Source organism: Macaca mulatta, chromosome 13 (assembly GCF_049350105.2).
Source record: "Macaca mulatta isolate MMU2019108-1 chromosome 13, T2T-MMU8v2.0, whole genome shotgun sequence".
NCBI lineage: Eukaryota > Metazoa > Chordata > Mammalia > Primates > Cercopithecidae > Macaca > Macaca mulatta.
The window spans coordinates 23,539,505-23,561,955 of NC_133418.1; the positions used below are offsets into that span (position 1 = coordinate 23,539,505).

Sequence of the window (22,451 nt, forward strand, 5' to 3'; positions counted from 1 at the left end):
TTCTGACTGTGCATGGGGAATATCTACATATAGTCCATACTATGTTAACTATATTTAGCCTATATTAAAAGGATATTTCTAATTCATTTCTCTACTTACTGCTTACCCAGTTTGGTTTTCTCTTTAAGTGAGTACCCTGCCTAGTTCGCTGAAGCTTTTTCTTATTTTCTGGTTTCTTTTTCTTTTTTTTTTTTTTTTTTTTTTTTACCTTCTGTGATATTTTAATAATATTTTCTTGATTTCTTTTTACTTTCTCTTCTGCTTTTCTTAGGGTTTATGATCTTCTATTATAGTTCTCATGTACAGCAGCTAAATATTCCCCATTTTCCTACAGACAAAATCAGAGGTACATATAATTTCGGAATTTTAGGAATTCCTAGAAACTAAACAAAGTATGCTCTAGTACTTGAATCCTTGTTGAACATCCTGATCAAGTGGTTGTTCAGGTGGAGAATCTGAAACTCAAAGGGAGAGAATTATTTGGATACAGTAAATCGCAGAAGTGAGATTTGCACTCAGGTTTCTTAATTCAAAACCCAGTCTTCTTTGACATCATTCTGTCATTGAGTGATTTTAGTTTTAGAAAGTGGGAGTGGGTCTAGTGAACACAGCGGAAGAGGATGAGCATGGAGTGAGCTGTTGAACCCAATGAAAGTGGGTAAGAATGGAATTTTCAGGGGACAGCCAAAGTTGAAGAGAAATGAACACTTAGTTGGACAGAAATGAGGGTTTTAGGAAAAAATCCAAATATTTGCCTTTAATACAAGTTTGATAAAGATAATGGAATTGAAAACACAGGATTTTGGGAGCTATGAAGAAAGGCAGAATATGGCATTCAAGGAGTTCTGAAGAGATTGCTACCTTTTTGTTTGTTTAACTGGAGGAACTGACAAACTTCAAGGTTTTTACTGAAAAATGTTAAAAGTGTTTGAGCCACAGGAAAGAGTCTCTGGAGCAGATAAGAATATGGTATCATTTTCTTCCACCCCTGCTTACAGAGGGCTTTGATCCCCTCAAGATCTAGGGAGCTGGAGATTGCTTAAGTACATATAGATCTGTGAGCCAGGGTGGATGTCTCCTTTTTTCTGCCTCTTTTCTCAATTCTCTCAAATACACGTAGGGTAGGGCAAATGTAGGATTTGCTGGCAAATCAGCAATGAAGCTTCAGGTGGGTATTCGGTAACATGCGTATGCTTGGGGTGGATGACTGAGACTGACTTACTTTCCAGAAGCAGAGGAATAGAGAGCTCCTACTCTCAATTATTATAGCTGGTCTTTTGAGGAATCTGGGCTTTCCTAGGCTGAAGATGTAGATTGGAGATTGCCATGGATCGCTGCAGAAGAGGGATCCAGGAGTGGGAGCCCCTAGGAAGGAAGATATTTAGACAGTGATGAATGGAATGGAGCCGTACGTACTCAGGAGGGAGACTTTTCCAGCAGTCTCTCTCTTGGGTGTCTGAGTGTCTATGAAACTTCTTAAGCTTGCTGGTTTTTGTGGACCTGAATAAGGCAGGATGTATATAATGACAATAATTGGATTTTGTAATTTTTAATGTTTTAATCTGCTTTGAACAATATTCCCAATAACAACATATACATTTGTACTTTGACTTTTGTACACTCAGCTTTCAAACATTTGCAGTGTTTCAGGGGGCTCCCTGGCGTGTTCTAGGGTAAAGAGAATCAATGGGCCCTCTTTTAGTAGCTTAAAAGCTGAAGATCCAAGACTCCCATTTTCCAGTGACACAGATTTGTCTCTGATTCAGAAATAGATCATGGGGAAGAGACGGTCCCTTTTCTACCTTGTTTTAGGTTATCAGGTTTACTCCAGTTCATTAACAAAAGCTGTGTCAGATATCAATTGGATTTTCAGTTGAGCCATTAGGGTAGATAATTTGTAAGGACAAATTATTGTCTGGCTGTGCCATTATATTGCCTGGTCACTATTTGTTACGGGTTTAAGGGTGAGTCTGCATTGGATATTTCATAGGCTGGGAGAGGTGGAGGCAGAAATAGGTAACTGAAATGTTTTCTAAAACAGAGGCCATATCTTAATTATACCAAGAAATATTATTTAATATACAGATAACTGACCTTCCTCAGACCTTGTTTTACCTTTTTTTTTTTTTTCAAGGGGACGTGCATATATAGACTGATGGTTTTTGTTTTCTTTTAAGAAATGAACGTGCTCATTTTTGTTGTATCTTTTTTCTCTGTAGGAGTCTCTGTAGGCCGGATAGTGTTGCACAGCCTGTGACAGAGGATGAGTTTGCTTTGGAATCTGAGGTAGAGTACTCTCTTGTGAAATCAATTTTCTCACTCTGAATCTCATTTTTATGTTATTTTCTTCTAAAAGTTAGCTGTTGTCTACCTATCATTGTTTTATGTTTGTATTATAACTTTTTTTAGAGATAACCATTTTAAAGGAATAGGAGGGGTTAATTTTAATTTTTGTTAATTTGGCAAATAAGAAATAGTTGATAAATACTTTGAGAGGTGTGATCTGAAAAAAAATTGCTGGAAAATACATAGCGACAGAAAAGCTTTCCCACAATAGAGCAGATGCAAATTTTGGTCTAGGCTTATTTGAGTACGTGTCTTTACTTTGAGTTATATATCATATGAGTATGACTAATAATACCTCCATTTAAATGAATCTTTAATACCTCAGATGACTTGTTACAGGAACCATGGAATCACTCTGTTAAACATAGCATATAGTTTCTTTTTTATTTCTTGTACATCTATTTTGTTGTCATACAGTATTTTTGCAGAGAGCTATTTGGAATTTGTGGAATTCCAAATAGTGGAAATTGTGGAAATGTAACTAGACATGGTATCATGTGCCTGTAGTCCCACCTATTGAAGAGATCAAGCCAGGAGAATTCTTGAGCCCAGGAGTTCCAGACCAATCTTGGCAATACAGCAAACCTTATCTCTAATTTTACAAAGTTGTGGGAGATCAGAAATTTACATTGTGTTCTCACATCTGTATTAAGAGGATTTACACTGTGTTTTCCAAGTCCTTTTTATTAAGAGTATGCTTTAAACTCTTTATCTAGTTGAAGAATATAAATTTAGTTTAAAATAACAACCTGTTTGATAAGCACAGACTCTTCATATCCCTATGGTCAGACTTTAATTTCACAAGGTTGTTGCATCGTAATTAAAAGAAAATCCACTCAGCGTGTTTGTATCTCATTCTAAGTTTCAAATTCATAGGCTTTTGTGCTTACTTCAGAAAAAATAATTGTAAAGCTGCTGCATTACTATGAACCACTTGAAGCTAGAAAACCTCTTTGTATGTATCCTGGAGTACCCAGAATAAGGTCTTGCATGTAACAAAACATTTTTATAGTTTTTAATGTGAATCAACAAACAGGCAAATGGGCTTTTTATAATGGAATGTTACAGGTAACATAATATGCATGGCAGATCTCATAATTAAATCTATTAAATTTCTTGAATGTTTTGAATTTATATTTTCTTCTAATGTTGAGAATGTATAAGTTGAGTTATGTTGATAAAATATGTCTTATAGAAGAAAATAAAAATTAGAAAAGATGAAAAGGAAATAGGAAAAGCGGATACAACGTGTTTTCTAATATCTTCCAACTGGAAGCTTAGATTAGGATTTTAGATTCCATTTTCTTAAATTTTCAAAGCCCCAGCCGTGTATTTAATATGTATCTATTAAATACATAATTTTCAGGACATACATTACTCTTTCGCGTTCTGAATAAAAATTCTTTCTCCAGGTGTTAAGTTGCTGGAACTTTATTGTTTTTTCTTCTCTCTCTCTGTTGTAAGAATGTTTCAGCTTTCAGATGAATGATCCTGGTTAACTCTTGGGATGTGTTATTTTACAGTAAACAAATTAAACTCTTTGTTACATAAGTATTTACACAAAACACATTGTAGAGTAAATGCTATCCAGTGTTATTAGGCATCTATTGTGAACACAAGCTTTTCTTGTAAGCTCATATTTGATTGACTGGTCGTGTCTCATTTTTTGTTTGTTTCTCCCTCCTTCCCCTTTGTTTAAAAATGATTTACCTCAGTCTGACTCTTTCCTTGCAGACCACATGTCTTTACTGTCTATTCTTTCATTTCACTTCTGTTTCTATTGCCAAGATACTTAGTTACAGCTTTCTATTTAGTAGGTATGTGTGGCCTTCATTTATCATTCATTGCTCCATAAGGTGGATGGTGGTTTTGTTTTCTCTTTTTTGGAAGGAGCTGAAGTTATACAATAATTTGTTTTTAGCTTTTGACACACAGAATAGAATCAACTTGTACTGTTTCCGATGCCAACGTATTTAAATACAGTACTACTAAAAACTACATTCTCACATTTTTCCCACAAAATGCAATTCACACAAATATATATCATGCATACATATTTTGAAAAATAATGTGATTAATTTACTTTTTTATAATTAGTTTTATTCAGTAATACTCTAAATTACATTTGAGTAAATTTTTGTTCCAGTTTGTTGTGGTTAATAAAAGAAACTAATGGATATCATAGTATTTGCATAATAAATAGTGTTGAAAGGCGTAACATTTTGAGAATATCTGTATCACCAATCATAATCATCACACCATGAGAATATGTAGATAAGTAAATGGCAGACTTGAGGTTTGAATCTACATATGAGTGACTTCAATGTCTATACTTTTTGTGTTAGATCATGTAGTAATTGTGGCTAATTAATTTAAGTTGCATGTTATTCTTAAACCTATTGTGTTTTTCTTCTAGATTATTTCAAAACTATACATCCCGAAGAGAAAGATTATTTCTCTGAAATCTATAGAAGATGGTAAGTTATTTGGAGCCTGCCTATTGTATTATTTACTTATTCTTCATTTCTTTCTTTTTTTTTTCTTTTCGAAACACAGTCTTACTACTCTGCAGCCCAGGCTGGTGTGCAGTGGCACGATCTTCGTTCACTGCAACTTCCACCTCCTGGGTTTAAGTGATTCTCTTGCCTCAGCCTCCCAAGTAACTAGGATTACAGGTGTGCACCTCCACACCTGGCTACTTTTTGTATTTTTAGTAGAGACAGAGTTTCACCGTGTTGTGCAGCTTGGTCTCAAACTCTTAACCTCAAGTGATTCACCCACCTCAGCCTCCCAAGCTGCTAGGATTACAGGTGTGACTCACCACGCCAGGCCTTCTGGTTTATTATTATTATTATTATTATTTTTATAAGGATAGATTCTTGCTATGTTGCCCAAGCTGGTCTCAAACTGATGGGCTTCTCAAGTGATACTTCTGCCTCAGCCTTCTGAGTAGCTGAGATTATAGGAACAAGCCTTTGTGCTCTTTTATGTTTTTAATATTCTATAGTTTTCTATTGTTGATTTAAAATGCATTTTACTTTTTGTTTAATAGTGCTTCCTCCTGTTGAAGAGTGTTTTGACAGGTATGACTTCACAGATTTTTTAAAGTGATATGTTAACTAAGTGAATAGAGAGAATAGAAACTAGCATCTGTTTAGTGTTCTGCTTTGTGCTAGACAAAGTATTACATGCTTAACATTTATCATGTCATGTCATCTTCACACAGCTTTACAAACTATTCGTGCTATTATTGCTTTTTTACTAATTAGGGAACTCTGGTTTAAAGAGGTTGAAATACTGGCTCATGATTCCACAGTTAACAGGTAGCCAACCCATGATTTGACCATCATCCTGCCTGGCTCTCAAAACACTTATTTTGCCCATAAGTATGGATGGATAGAGATCTATGCGGCAATGGGATCACGGTACTGATTTACATCAGATCAATTCAGAAAGTCACATTTTGTTACATATTAACTCTCTTTAGAGTGTTGTTTTGAAGCCTGTCTACTCCAAAAGTTTGTCCAAATATTTTGGAAATGGCAGTAGTAACCATATTACATTTTTTTTTTTTTTTTAACCATCAACGTTTTAAAGGCAGGTATCAGTTATCTGTAGCTGCTGGTCCCTAAGTTTTTCATAAGAAAGACCAGGCCAGTCCTAGAAAAATATTATCTGACTGTGCATGGAGAATATCTACATATAGTCCATGTAATGTTAACTATATTTAGCCTATATTAAAAGGATATTTCTAATTCATTTCTCTACTTGCTGCCTACCCGGTTTGGGTTTCTCTTTAAGTGAGTACCCTGCCTAGTATGCTGAAGCTTTTTCTTATTTTCTGGATTCTTTTTTTCCTTCTGAGACATTTTAATAATATTTTCTTGTTTTCTTTTTACTTTCTCTTCTGCTTTTCTTAGGGTTTATGATCTTCTATTATAGTTCTCATGTACGGCAACTAAATATTCCCCATTTTCCTATAGATAATATCAGAGGTGCATATAATTTCAGAATTTTAGGAATTCCTAGAGACTAAAGAAAATATCCTCTAATACTTGAGTCCTTGTTGAGCATCCTGATCAAGTGGTTGTTCAGGTGGAGAACCTGAAACTCAAAGGGAGAAAATTATTTGGATACAGTAAATTGCAGAAGTGAGATTTGCATTCAGGTTTCTTAATTCAAAACCCGGTCTTCTTTGACATCATTCTGTCATTGAGTGATTTTAGTTTTAGAAAGAGGGAGTGGGTCTAGTGAACACAGTGGAAGAGGATGAGCATGGAATGAGCTGTTGAACCCAATGAAAGTGGGTGAGAATGGAATTTTCAAGGGACAGCCAAAGTTGAAGAGAATCGAATACTTAGTTGGACAGAAATGAGGGTTTTAGGAAAAAATCCAAATATTTGCTTTTATTACAAGTTTGATAAGGATAAGGGAATTGAAAACACAGGATGGTGGGAGTTATGAAGAAAGGCATATTGGGACATTCTTGGAGTTCTGAAGAGGTTGCTGCCTTTTTGTTTAACCGGAGGAACTGACAGATTTCAAGGTTTTTATTGAAAAGTGTTAAAAGGATTTGAGCCACAGGAAAGAGTCTCTAGAGCAGATAAGAATGTGGTATCATCTTCTTCCACCCCAGCTTACAGAGGGCTTAGAACCCCTCAAGAACTAGGGAGCTGGAGATTGCTTAAGTACATAGATCTGTGAGCCAGGGTGGATGTCTCCTTTTTTCTGCCTCTTTTCTCAATTCTCTCACATACACGTAGGGTAGGTCAAATGTAGGATTGGCTGGCAAATCAGCAATGAAGCTTCAGGTGGGTAGTCGGTAACACGCATATGCTTGGGGTGGATGACTGAGACTGACTTACTTTCCAGAAGCAGAGGAATAGAGAGCTCCTACTCTCAATTATTATAGCTGGTCTTTTGAGGAATCTGGGCTTTCCTAGGCTGAAGATGTAGAGTGGAGATTGCCATGGATCTCCAGAAGAGGGATCCAGAAGTGGGAGCCCCTAGGAAGGAAGATATTTAGACAGTGATGAATGGAATGGAGCCGTACGTACTCAGGATGGAGACTTTTCCAGCAGTCTCTCTCTTGGGTATCTGAGTGTCTATGAAGGTTCTTAAGCTTGCTGGTTTTTGTGGACCTGAGTAAGGCAGGATCTATAATGACAATAATTGGATTTAAAAATTTTATTGTTTCAATTTTCTGTGAAGAATATTCCCAATAACAACATAACAACATGTACATTTGTACTTTGACTTTTGTACACTCAGCTTTCAAACATTTGCAGTGTTTCAGGGGGCTCCCTGGCGTGTTCTAGGGTAAAGAGAATCAATGGGCCCTCTTTTAGTAGCTTAAAAGCTGAAGATCCAAGACTCCCATTTTCCAGTGACACAGATTAGTCTCTGAATCAGAAATAGATAATAGGGAAGAGACAGTGCCTTTTCTACCTTGTTGTAGCTCATCAGGTTTACTCCAGTTCAGTAACAAAAGTTTTGTCAGATATCTATTGGATTTTCAGTTTAGCCTTTCAGGTAGATAATTTATAAGGACAAATTATTGTCTGGATGTGCCATTATATTGCCTGCCACTATTTGCTATGGGTTTAAGGGTGAGTCTGCATTGGATATTTCATAGGCTGGGAGAGGTGGAGGCAGAAATAGGTAACTGAAATGTTTTCTAAAACAGAGGCCATATCTTAATTATACCAAGAAATATTATTTAATATACAGATAACTGACCTTCCTCAGACTTAGTTTTACCCTTTTTTTTGGAGAGGACTGCATGTATAGACTGATGGTTTTTGTTTTCTTTTAAAAAATGAACGTACTCATTTTTGTTGTATCTTTTTGTTCTGTAGGAGTCTCTACATACCAGATATTGTTGCACAGCCTGTGACAAAGAATGAGTTTGATTTGGAATCTGAGGTAGAGTACTCTCTTGTGAAATTAATTTTCTCACTCTGAATCTCATTTTCTATATTATTTTCTTCTAAAAGTTAGCAGTTGTCTACCTATCATTGTTTCATGTTTGTATAGAAATTTTATTAGAGATAATCATTTTGAAGATATAGGAGGGGTTAATTTTAATTTTTTTTTTTTGCTTTGGCAAATAAGAAGTAGTTGATAAAGACTTTGAGAGGTGTGATCTGAAAAAAAAAATGCTGGAAAATATAGTGATAGAAAAATGATGTTTGGGAATGCTTTCCCACAATTGAGGAGGTACAAATTTTGTTCTAGGCTTATTTGAGTAAGTGTCTTTACTTTGAGTTACATATCATTTGAGTATGACTAATAATACCTCTGCTTAAATGAATCTTTAATACATCAGATGACTTGTTATAGGAACCATGGAATCACCCTGTTACACATAGCATATCGTTTCTTTTTATTTCTTGCACACCTATTTTGTCATCATGCCGTATTTTTGCAGAGAGCTATTTATTTTTATTCTTGGTTCTATAATTAGACTAAAATAATATTAGAAATTGTGGAAATGTAACTAGACATGGTATCATGTGCCTGTAGTCCCACCTATTGAAGAGATCAAGCCAGGAGAATTCTTGAGCCCAGGAGTTCCAGACCAAGCCTGGCAATACAGCAAACCTTTTTGTCTAATTTCACAAAGTGGTGGGAGATCAGAAATTTAAATTCCGTTCTCACATCTGTATTACAGAGGATTTACACTGTGTTTTCCAAGTCCTTTTCATTAAGAGTATACTTTAAACTCTTTATCGAATTGAAGCATATGCATTTAGTTTAAAACAACAAGCTGTTTGATAAGCACAGACTCTTCATATTCCTATGGTCAGACTTTAATTTCACAAAGTTGTTGCATCGTAATTTAAAGAAAATCCACTCAGGGTCTTTGTATCTCATTCTAAATTTCAAATTTCAGAGGCTTTTGTGCTTAGTTCTTGAAAAAATAATGTAAAGCTGCTGCATTACTATGAACCACTTGAAGCTAGGAAACCTCTTTGTGTGTATCCTGGAGTACCTAGAATAAGGTCTTACATCTAAGAAACATTTTAATAGTTTTTAATGTGAATCAACAAACAGGCAAATTTTTACAATGGAATGTTACAGGTAACATAATATGCATGGCAGATCTCATAATTAAATCTATTAAATTTCTTGAATGTTTTGAATTTATATTTTCTTCTAATGTTGAGAATGTATAAGTTATGTTGATAAAATATGTCATATAGAAGAAAATAAAAATTAGAAAAGATGGAAAGGAAATAGGAAAGGTGGATACAGCGTGTTTTCTAATATCTTCTAACTGGAAGATTGGATTAGGATTTTAGTTTAAATTTTCTTAAATTTTTGAAGTCCTGGCTATGTTCTATTAAATACATATTTTTCGGGACATACATTACTCTTTTGAATTCTGAATAAAAATTCTTTCTCCAGGTGTTAAGTTGCTGGAACTTTATTGTTTTTTCTTCTCTCTCTCTGTTGTAAGAATGTTTCAGCTTTCAGGTGAATGATCCTGGTTAACTCTTGGGATGTGTTATTTTACAGTAAACTAATTAAACTCTTTGTTACATAAGTATTTACACAAAACACATTGTAGAGTAAATGCTATCCAGTATTATTTGGCATATATTACGAACACAAGCTTTTCTTGTAAGCTCATATTTGATTGACTGGTCATGTCTCGTTTTTTGTTTGTTTCTCCCTCCTTCCCCTTTGTTTAAAAATGACTTACCTCAATCTGACTTTTTCCTTGTAGACCACATGTCTTTAGTGTCTATTCTTTCATTTCACCTCTGTTTCTATTGTCAAGATACTTAGTTACAGCTTTCTATTTAGTAGGTATGTGTGGCCTTCATTTATCATTCATTGTTCCATAAGGTGGATGGTTGTTTTGTTCTCTCTTTTTTGGAAGGAGCTGAAGTTATACAATAATTGTGTGTGTGTGTGTGTGTGTGTGTGTGTGTGTGTGTTTTGAGACAAAGTCTCACTCTATTGCCCAGGCTGGAGTGCAGTGGCGCGATCTCGGCTCACTGCAAACTCCACCTCCTGGGTTCATGCCATTCTCCTGCTTCAGCCTCCTGGGTAGCTGGGACTACAGGTGCCCATCTCCATGCCTGGTAATTTTTTGTATTTTTAGTAGAGACGGGGTTTCACCATGTTAGCCAGGATTGTTTCGATCTCTTGACCTGGTGATCTGCCTGCCTCGGCCTCCCAATGTGCTGGGATTACAGGCATGAGTCACCACACCGGCACATTTCTGGTTAATTTTAAAGGAGGTTTTTAATTTATATTCATTGAATGAGAAAATATATATTTTTAATCTGGAACCCTCTTAAAGAAATAAATTATTACTTCTGGAACTAATCTGACTTACCTTGTGCTGATAACATCTGTACTTAAGAACACACATGCGATGAGTGTAATCAATCCTCATAATTATTTCCTGAACAAAGTACCTATTTCCATAGAATCATAAGGAAAGAAATACTGCCAACAGAGTACACAGAATTATCTCTGGAATATTGCTTTTTACTTTTAAAACTATCTCCTACGGTTGTGACATTTTGTGTTATTCTCTGGAAGCATTATTCACTTTAGTGTTTATAGTTGTTATACCTTGCACATAAATTTATTCAGCTGTAAAACTCAGGAATCCTTTTGATTTGATTTTCAAAATAAATTTCTTCTTTCTTCATGTGAGTGTTGGGTCCTGATTGACAGGCATGGTGTATTTGAAAACATGTAAATCTTCAGCTTGCATAGTCATATGACTATTTTACTTGATCTTTTCTCTGAATTTTAACTATCATCTTTATGGCATAAGTAGGCAATTAGAGAGTTAGTATATCATTTACAGGAGAATCAGAAAACCATATGAACTTTAAAATAGGGTTTTACATTTCTCTCTCATATTTTAGTAGTGCTTAAATGCCTTATAATTGTATAATAGAATAAACGTTTCTACAAGTTAAAAACTTTTAAGATGATTCTTTAAAAATTAGCTTTCTTAGGATACCTTGAATTACTGGTTTTAGATAACTGTTTTCATTAAGTTCAAAAATGCATGTGACCATAATATTCCAGAACTAAATATCTGCATACATTAAGAAAATATATTTTATGTCTTTTAATCCAGTATAGAAATATATAATTGAAATTTTGAATCCCATGTTTTGTTTTCTTTTTATTTTCAAAACGTCAGAGTTCTTCATAGGTTTAAATTACTGAATCCTACCAGTTTAGTATATTTTACAAATGTTGACCTTCTCAACAACGTATGGTTTTTTTGAGTAAGGTCATCTATTTCTACTCCAAATGTATTTACCCAGATCAGTCTTCTAAGTCCCCTTTGTGCCTCAAATTTGATAGGTCTCAAACTGCCTTCCAGATTCTTTCCTGACTCTTTGTAATCTACTCTGTAATCTGGCTTCCTAATCTTAGTAAACAGCACCAAGTAAGTAGCAATGAAACATTGAAGCAGAAAAACTGTACTCCAGGTTTCCCTCACATTGCCAGTCCAGTGACTCACTAAATTTTGTATTTTCTACCTTTAACCATTTCTCATATCTTATTACTGTAATACACTGTCTACCCTATACTTTCGGAATGTTCTTTTTTGTTTCTCTCTTGTCTCCACCTTTATCTGTGTATGTCTTCCAGGGTGACCTTTCTTAAACATGTTTACTTTGATCTAACTCATCTTCTTATAGCTGTATCCTCATTACACGAAGGAAACATTTGCATTCTAGCATAACACTTATTTCTGTGGTTTGGCCTGTTTCTCCCATTGTATCTCTCCACCCCACTTTCTCTGTCTGTGTCCAAGCTTTACCACATTATTGTGGTATTTCTTAGTGGCTATGCTGTTTCATGCCTTATTTTTTTGCACATGCTGCCCTGACTAGAAACTCTTCACAGTCTTACTTCTCACTTGTCTATTTTAAAAATAGAATGCTAAATTTGCAGTGTCTCAGAAGCTTCCCAGGTAGAAATAACTGTTACTGCCTTTGTGCTGTCACTGTATTTTTTTGACTTGAATTGCAGAAATAATGAATTGTGTCTTTCTGCTTTTGTTTGTTTTTATAAAGTTCTTTTTTCACTTGATAAATAAGTAAAATTAGTATTTTATTCATATTATCAGATTTTCCAGGATAGACCTTATGAATTTATAGACCCAGAAAATGTTTCTTGGATTACTGACTGATGGAGTAGGAAACACAACATTTTCTGAAGATTTCTTTTTTTTTTTAACTAGGAAGAAAAATCACTATCAGCAACTAGAGAAGAAGCAAATGGTATTGGTATTATAAAAAGTGCTCCACGAGAGCAATCAAATAATGATAATGTTATTTTTTTGTGTACAAAAAAGGGTGGTGAAGTAGTGAATATAGCTGAATAATTTTCTATGCTTTAATATAATTTTTGAAAATAAATATAATTTATATATAATTTAAAATAAATTTGAAATTAAATTACTTGTTACATTTCATTAAATTATAAACCTAATTTTAATTAAATTATAAATATAATTTATTAATTTTTATAGCAAATATAATTTAATTTAAACATACTTTTTCTTAAAACTTTGGTGAACATTTAAACTTGTAGATCAAAATATAACATTCGTTGTTGAGAAGTGGACGTTAGATTTACAAAAAAAAATGTGAGGTGGGATAGTGTAAATTAAGAAAGCAGCTGAGTAGGTTATTTGGAGGTTTCTGATGAGGAAACTTGAGGGAACTCACTTTATGTAGACTCAGTATATTCCCACTCAAAGAGAAGAGTAAATTATTGCTGCTTTGGAGCTTACTGGAAGCAGAGGATAGAAGAATGACAGGAAACCACAGTAACTCGTTTATTCTCTCTGCAGGAGTTACACATCAATGATATGTGCTTCATTCATGTTTGTTAGTGAATGGGATGCACTTGGATATCAAAACATTGACTGTTTTTTTTTTAAATGCTGTTTTTGATGTAAATAGCCATTGTATAAAAGTACCTCAGAGACTGCTATGCTGTAGCATATCACATTGACTTTAGAAAAAAACAAATGAGAAATTTATTTCTTGAGTACTAAAAGTGTAACTATCAATAATCATGGCAAAGATTTTGATATATAAAGGTTGATTGAGCCAGGTGCAGTGGCTCACAGCTATAATCCCAGCACTTTGGGAGGCTGAGGTGGGCGGATGACGAGGTCAGGAGACGGAGACCATCCTGGCTAACATGACGAAACCCCAACTCTACTAAAAATACAAAAAAATAGCCAGGCATGGTGGCATGTGCCTGTAGTCCCAGCTACTAGGGAGGCTGAGGCAGGAGAATCTCTTGAACCCGGGTGGCGGAGGTTGACTGTGAGCCGAGATTGTGCCGCTGCACTCCAGCCTGGGCAACAGAGCAAGACTCCGTATCAAAAAAAAAAAAAAAAAGGTTGATAATTATGAAAAAAAGTCAATGGTGATTCAGAGATTTTGGTTACATTTTTTTAAATGAAAATCTGAGTACTCATTAGTTATTTGATGTGTAATGTATACATTTTTTGCATAAGTGAATGAAAAAATGGCAAGAGAACTAAAGTTGAGAATCCAGAAGTTGAAAAAATACCAGAAATCTTCATGATTGTGGATAACATGAGTATGGAAACGATTCTTGTCCAAGTAGATATCTGAACTAATGACTGAGAGCACTTCCTGCCAGCAGAAGCGAATGATACTTTTTTTTTTTGAGACGGAGCCTCGTTCTGTCACCCAGGCTGGAGTGCAGTGGCGTGATCTCGGCTCACTGTGAACTCCGCCTCCCGGGTTCACGCCATGCTCCTGCCTCAACCTGCCAAGTAACTGGGACTACAGGCGCCCGTCACCATGCCCGGCTAACTTTTTGTATTTTTATTGGAGACGGGGTTTCACCATGTTGGCCAGGATGGTCTCGATCTCCTGACGTCGTAATCCGACCACCTCGGCCTCCCAAAGTGCTGGGATTACAGGCGTGAGCCACCGCACCCGGCCGCAGATGATACATTTTCATCACTCTCATTGCAACTTCATAGTTTCTAACATTTATTCTTCTGGGGTCCTATTTGGTTTTCTCATTCGACATCACTTTTTTTTTGGCTTCTTTCAGCAAATTCATATTGGTAGAAATACTTTTCTATGTTACTTGCAGTCATGTGAAACCTAATCTCACCCTTGCAACCTAGACTGCATGTTTTATAGAATCTATATTGTGATTTTTCATGTGTATATTCCTGTCATGTTTGTGTGCTAACCAAAACAAGAGCAAAGCAACCTGAAGCCTAATAGGCAACAATTTCAAGGGCAAGCATGAAGATTTCAGCTGGATACAAACACTGCATGATTGATGGTAGGCTGTGTCATATTTACCTGTAGTCACTTATGTGTTCCTTTTGCTTTGTAGTGTCTCCTGAGCAAACGCCTTTATTCACGGTAAACTTTACATACGTATTTTCTTTAATTATTAACAAAATGCTCTGTGATATATACATGATATGTTAATCATTATGTTGTCAAACTCCTTCAGCATACCGTGGAAGACAGAGATCACATTTCAACTAGATTCTCAGGAAGCATGGATTCACTAACTTCCAGCGAAGGTAAATTTCCCCACTACAGATTTCATTTTAGAAAACGTAGTTGAAAATATTGAAAATGCTCATAGTTTTTTGATTCTCACTTTTTCCCCAAATGAGATGGAAGGATTTGATGTAAGTATGCTGATGTTCTTGTTAATATCTTTGTTTATAAAATGATATTTAAAGCATAAGGCAGACATTTTACACCGTGAGCTCTAGCCCAAATGCTTTTCCTTTAAAGCTGTCATCATCTAAAGATCCCAGTTTTGAATTCCTGTGCATGTTAGGGATTCGAGGAGGTGTATTTTGAAACTGTAAATATTTTCAGTGCTTCAAAATTGATTGCAATACTCTTCTGTCTTCATCTAGAGAAAAGCTATACCTACCGACGTTACAATTGTTTTAGAACTTCAACTCCTTTATGTCAGTGTTGTTACATTGAGACTCTTTACTTAATCACATCTTCTGATTACCAGATTGAGTTTCTGCGTGTGTATATGTGTGCGTGTATCTCTGATTAAAAGTGAATAAAGTGATTAATCATTCTTTTGTAACTCTTTGGTAGATATAGTGTTTTAAAACAATGAATCTGAGCTGTTTTGGCCTTAGAATCTTTTCTTCTACTGCAATTCATTGCCTACAGGTAACCAACAGCCAGAATGAACACTTTTTACTTTTAAATCACTGCAATGCACATTAAAAATATTTTACAAGATACATGCACTTTCATAGGTAATAAGTAGAATCCATTTTCAAGTATCAAGTCTTCTATACGATTTCACACAGCATACATAATAGCTGCAACTTGACTTTTCTAATCAGTGGTATATATTTCAGATCTATCCAGGTTGACACAATTTGGTCATCTTTGATTTGTTGTATGGTCTTGTGGTATGCCATTTTATGACTGCACCACAATTAATTAAAGTCTCTTCAAGCTGATACAAAATGAATATAGATATGATGACATACCAACATAGATTTGCTTATGTGGTTGCCTTTATTGATTTGTACTATGTAAGAAACTAAATAGAAGTATTTCAGATACCCTGAGTATAGTTTTATACACTGCCATAGCTGTACTGACTGCATTCATTACCCCCTAGAGCCATGTTTTTCCATCATGCTATGACTCTGAAACTCCAGTGTATGCTTTTCAGAGAATGACATTGGAAAGAAGAAATGGCCAAAGTATCATTGATGCCTTGGTTTCCTTACATGGGAAGGTTGATGTTGAACTCTAGGAATGATCAAATCACAATTTAGAACCCCTTTGTTGAGCCCTGGAAAGGGTTGCCGGATGTCAAATGATAAATAGCCTCCAGGTGAAGAGATGCTCTATAACGCCTCACCGCTGTGTTTCCTTGCATTTTGTCCTGTTCTGAAAACTTTAAATACATGAATTTTTTGGTAGAAATGAAAATCTTTCGATTTATATATTTGTTTCTGTCTCGTGGCACTCTGATCTCTTTGAATCTGGCAAGGATCTAGCCTTGTTTTATTTATACCAGCAAGCAGTGTTGTCACTTAATGCTCTTTTTCATGTAAATGACTGACATTTTACCAAGTCTTCACAAGAGATTTCTGAAGATGTTGCTGCATTGAGCAGAGACTATGTCATTGTAATTGCAGAAGTTTTTAAACTAAGTAGTTCAATAAAATTTTAGAGCCTGTTTTTCTGGAACACGTAACACACATAATGGTGTAATGTGTATTTCACCATAAGTTAGCTTCACAAAAATTTTGTGTACATAAAAGTGTTTATATCCAAAGAGATTCTTATTTACTGCTCAGTAATCTCTCGTGTAGAAGAAAATATATAACATAGTTTGCTGAGACTTTGATAATAACCCCTAGTATAAAATAAAGCCATGAAGATAAAATGAGACTTGATATGATACTCAATGAAACTGATGTGAGTGAATAGAAACTATGAAACAGTGTGTCTGTGGGAGAGAGGAGGACATGGGGCTGCTATTGTGAAGAAGGAATTTGTACAAGTTAGTCCAGTTTCTGTAACTTTTCATATTCTAATAAAGGAAAACCATATCTTCTTATTTATAAAAATGAGATTTTACGGGTTTGATCACAGGGGTGGTGAGAATAATGAAGAACAAAATGTGGAAGGCAAAGAATGAAAACCAGATAGTGAGATTAGATTTATCAACAGAAAAGAGTGCAAGTGGGGTGGGATGGTGTAAATAAAGGTAGCAGCTGGCTAGGTGTTTGGGGGTTTCTGATGAGGAAACCTGAGATAACTCACTTTATGTGGACCTAGTATATTCGTACTCGAATGGAATATTGGATTATTGTTGCTTCAGAGCTTACTGGAAACAGAAGGTGAAAGATTAAGAGTAAACCACAGGGACTCAATTTTTCTCTCTATGGGGTCACACATCGACAATAGGATAGGTGCTTCATGTTAGCAAAATGAGATGCACTACATATCAAACTGACTGTAGAAGCAAAACAATCAAGAAATATATTTCTTAAGTATTAAAATGTAACTGTCAATAATCATGGCAAAGATTTTGATTTTGATATATAAAAGGTGATTAACATTAAAACAGCCTCTGATGATTCAATGATTTTGTTTAGATTTGTTTTATGGGAATCCAATTACACATTAGGTATTTGGAGTGTAATGTATGCATTTTTTGCATAAGTGAATGAAGAGATGGCAGGAGGGCTAAAGTTGAGAATCCGGGAAATGGAAAAACACCAGAAGCCTGCATGACTGTGGACAACATGAGTATTTTTGTTAACTATTCTTCTGTATGTAGATACCTCAACTAATGAACTCAGAATACATCCTGCAAGCAGAAGTGAATGATACATTTTAATGAAATTGATAGTTTTTAAGTTAGAGGACAAAATGAAGAACAGGAGAACTATTGTATTATACTATAAAAGGTTCTTGGGTGATTTCTTCAGGGTACACCATAGCGTTCTACCATGGGCTTTGACATTTATCCTTCTGGGGTCCTATTTGGTCCTTTCATTTGACATCACGTTTTTTGGCTTCAGTTAACAGGATCACATTGGTAGAAGTACTTTTCTGTGTTAGTTGTAGTCATGTGAAATCTAATCTCTCTCTCGAAATCTGGACTACATGTTTTATGAAACCTATATTATGATTTCCATATATTCCTGTCATGTCTGTATGCTAACCAAAACAATAGCAAAAGCAACCCAGAGCCTAATAGGTAACAGTTTCAAGACCAAGCATGAAGATTTCAGCTGGTTACAAACACTACATAGTGGATGGTGGGCTGTGTCATATTTACACGTACTTAATTATGTGCCCCTTTTGCTTTGTAGGATCTTCTGAGCGACCTCCTTTATCCACGGTAAACAAATATATTTTCATCTTTAATTAAAAAAATGCCTTGTGATATATACATGATATATTAATCATTATGTTGTAAAACCCATTCAGCTTACCCCAAAAGAAGCAGATCCCAGTTCAAAAGTAGCCATAAGACGGAAGGATTCACCACCTCCAGGAAAAGGTAAATTTGCCAATATAAATTTCATCTGGAAAGAAGGACATGAATATATTGGAAATGTTCGTAGTCTTCTGATTCTTCTTTTACCCGAATAAGATAGAAGGATTTGATCTAAATGATGCTGATGCTCTTGTTAGTGTTTATGCTTATAAAATGATAGTTACAAGAATAAGAAAACGAAATTTTAAAAATGTAAGCTCTAGCTCAGATGCTTTGCCTTTTAGGTTGTGATAAAGATCCCAATGTGGAATTTGTATGCATGTTAGGAGTTCAAGGAGGTGAATTTTGAAACTAAATATTTTTCAGTGCTTCAATTTCTGGTTTCCTATACTGTTCTTTACCTAGAGAAAAGCTATACCTGCTGACATCACAATTGTGTTAGAACTTCAACTCCTTTATGTTGGTATTGTCACATTGAGAATCTTTGAATCTTCACCCAATCACATGCTCTGATCACCAGCTTGAATTTCTGCACGTGTATGTGCTTGTGTGCTTTTGTTTGTGAGTTTGGGTATGTGTGATACCTCTGATTCTGGAAAATGAATGAAGTCATTAATCATTTTTTGGTGACTCTTTGGTAGATACATGGTTTTAAAGCAGTGATTCAGAGCTGTTTTGGAAAATGATTCTGATTTTGGAAAATGAATAAAGTCACTAATCATTTTTTCGTGACTCTTTGGTAGATACAGGGTTTTAAAGCACTGATTCGGAGCAGTTTTGGCCTTAGAATCTTTTATACTACTACAATTCATTGCCTACTGGTAACCAACAACCTGAATTAATGTTGGTTTGTTTGTTTTGTATTATACTTTAAATTCTGGGATACATGTGAAGAACATGCAGGTTTGTTACATAGGTATACATGTGCCATGGTAGTTTACTGTACCCATCAACCTGTCAGCTACATCAGGTATTTCTACGAGTGCTGTCCCTCCCCTAGGATCCTACATCCCTGACAGGCCCTGGTGTGTGATGATCCCCTCCCTGTGTCCATGTGTTCTCATTGTTCAACTCCACTTATGAGTAAGAAAATGCAGCATTTGGTTTTCTTTTCCTGTGTGTGTTTGCTGAGAATGATGGTTTTTCAGGCTTCATCCATGTCCTTGCAAAGGACATGAACTCATCCTTTTTTATGGCTGCATAGTATTCCATGATGTGTATATGCCATATTTTCTTTATCCAGTTTATCACTGATGGGCATTCGAATTGGTTCCATTGTGAATAGTGCTGCAATAGACATACGTGTGCATGTGTCTTTATAGTAGAATGGTTAATCTTTGGGGTATATACTCAGTAATGGGATTGCTAGGTCAAATGGTATTTCTGGTTCTAGATCCTTGAAGAATCACCACACTGTCTTCCACAATGGTTGAAATAATTGACACTCCCATCAACAATGTAAAAGTGTTCCTATTTCTCCACATCCTCTCCAGCATCTGTTGTCTCCTGACTTTTTAATGATTGCCATTCTAACTGGCATGATCCGGTATCTCATTGTGGTCTTGATTTGCATTTGTCTAATGATCAGTGATGAGGAGCTTTTTTTTTTCCATATGTTTACTGGCTGAATAAATGTCTACTTTTGAGCATGTCCTTCACCCACTTTTTGAAGAGGTTGTTTGTTCTTTTCTGGTAAATTTGTTTAGGTTCCTTTTAGATTCTGGATATTAGCCTTTTGTCAGATGGAGAGATTGCAAACATTTTCTCCTGTTTTGTAGGTTGCCTGTTCACTCTGATCATAGTATTGGAAGTTCTGGCTAGGGTAATCAGGCAAGAGGAAAAAATAAAGGGCATTCAAATAGGAAGGAAGGAAGTCAAATTGTCTCTGTTTGCAGATGACATGATTGTATATTTAGAAAACCAAATCATCTCAGCCCCAAATCTGCTTCAGCTGATAGGCAACATCAGCAAAGTCTCAGGATACAAAATCAGTGTGCAAAAATCACAAGCGTTCTTATACACCAATAAAAGATGAACAGCCAAATCATGAGTGAACTCCCATTCATAATTGCTACAAAGAGAATAAAATACCTAAGAATACAACTCACAAGGGATGTGAAAGACCACTTCAAGGAGAACTACAAACCACTGCTCAAGGATGTAAGAGAGGACACAAACAGATGGAAAAATATTCCATTCTCATGGATAGGAAGAATCAATATTATGAAAATGGCCACACTGCCCAAAGTAATTTATAGGTTCAATGCTATAGACTACCATTGACTTTCTTCACAGAATTAGAAAAAACTACTGGAAATTTCATATGGAATCAAAAAAGAGCCCATATAGCCAAGACAATCCTAAGCAAAAAGAACAGAACTAGAGGCATCACACTTCCTAACAGAAAACTATACTACAAGGCTATAGTAATGAAAACAGCGTGGTATGGGTACCAAAACAGATATAAGGACCAATGGAACAGAACAGAGGTCTCAGAAATAACACCATACATTTACAACCATCTGATCTTTGACAAACCTGAGAAAAAACAAGCAAGGGAAAAGATTGCCTGTTTAATAAGTGGTGTTGGAAAAACTGGCTAGCCTTATGCAGGAAACTGAAACTGGACCCCTTCCTTACACCTTATACAAAAATTAACTCAAGACAAATTAAAGACTTAAACTTTTAAGAAAGACCTAAAACCATAATAACCCTAGAAGAAAACCTGGGCAATACCATTCAGGACATTGGCATGGGCAAAGACTTCATGACTAACACACCAAAAGCAATGGCAGCAAAAGCCAAAATTGACAAATGGGATCTAATTAAACTAAGGAACTTGTGTAGTTTTATTTGGGAGTGTGCATGGGGTACCTCTGAGTTTTAAAAATGAAGAAAGTAAGTAGTCATGCCTTGCTGACTTTGGTAGACGCAGTCTTTTAAGACAGTGATTCTGAGCTGTTATGGTCTTAGGGTTTTTAATACTACTAAAACTTACTGCCGACATGTAACCAAGAGCTTGATTTAAATAAAAAAAAAAAAGAAAGAAAGAAATCACCCAAATGCACTTTAAAAACCTCTTGCCACATGTGTGCACGTTCATAGATAACATGTAGAACTTGATTTTGTGTATTAAAAACTTGTAGAAAAGTTCAGGCAGTGCACATAATGACTGCAACTTGGTCTTTGTAAAATCAGTGATATCTATTTCAGATCTACATACATTGACCCAGTGACGTATTTCTTGATTTATTGTATGATCTCATGATATGCCATGTGATGACTACAGCACATTATGCTCTCTTCATGCTGATATCATGTAGACTTAAATATGATGACATACCAACATAGATGTGCTTACGTGGTTGCTTTTATTGATTTGTACTATATTAGAAATGAAGCAGAAATAATGGAAATCCTAGCAAGCATAACTGTATCTCTCCCATGGCTGTGTTGATTGCACCTGTTTCCCCCTTAAAGCATGTCTTTTTGACATGTCATAACCCTGAGAAAATTCAGTGTGTGCTTTTCAGAGAATGACAGTAAGGAGTAGAAATAGCCAACAAAGTGTTACTTGTCCTCTCGGCTCCCCTTCATGAATGTTAAACTCAAAACTACTCAGGTCACAATTTAGAACCCCTTTGTTGATCCCTATAGAGTGTTCCCGGATGTCAAATGACAGGCTCTTAATGAAGAAACACCCTGTAAAAGTGTATTGCTCTGGTTTTTGTGTGTGAACGTGTGTGTGTGTGTGTGTGTATTTTTTTCTCTCCTGAAAACTGTAAATAGAATAATTTTCATTACAAATGAAAATATTCCTGTTCCATATTTATTTCCCGTCTAATGTACTTTGCTCTTCTTGAATCTAGTAAGGATCTCAGCTTGTGTTATTTATACCTTCAAAAAATTATGTCAACACTTCATTTTTCATGTCAATTACTGACATGTTTTCAAGTCTTCACATGTTATTTCTGAAGATTTTGGTGCATCAAGGAGAGACAGTGTCATTGTAGTTAAAGAAGTTTTTGAATAGTTTATATTCAATAAAATTTCAGAGCTTGTTTCTCTGGAAGGCATAGACATAGTGGCGT

At 35.4% G+C, this 22,451-nt stretch overlaps 1 protein-coding gene across 1 annotated transcript in view; it reads left to right on the forward strand.

Moving 5' to 3' along the window:
• Positions 1–22,451, forward strand: part of ANKRD36C (ankyrin repeat domain 36C) — a 176,876-nt gene that overhangs the window by 37,984 nt on the left and 116,441 nt on the right. The window contains exons 15-23 of the mRNA XM_077958762.1: positions 2,220–2,286; positions 4,763–4,823; positions 5,399–5,429; positions 8,205–8,271; positions 12,578–12,617; positions 14,737–14,765; positions 14,860–14,932; positions 18,233–18,261; positions 18,351–18,423. Of these exons, the coding sequence (XP_077814888.1) occupies positions 2,220–2,286; positions 4,763–4,823; positions 5,399–5,429; positions 8,205–8,271; positions 12,578–12,617; positions 14,737–14,765; positions 14,860–14,932; positions 18,233–18,261; positions 18,351–18,423 (470 nt within the window). The remainder of the gene's footprint in view (positions 1–2,219; positions 2,287–4,762; positions 4,824–5,398; positions 5,430–8,204; positions 8,272–12,577; positions 12,618–14,736; positions 14,766–14,859; positions 14,933–18,232; positions 18,262–18,350; positions 18,424–22,451) is intronic.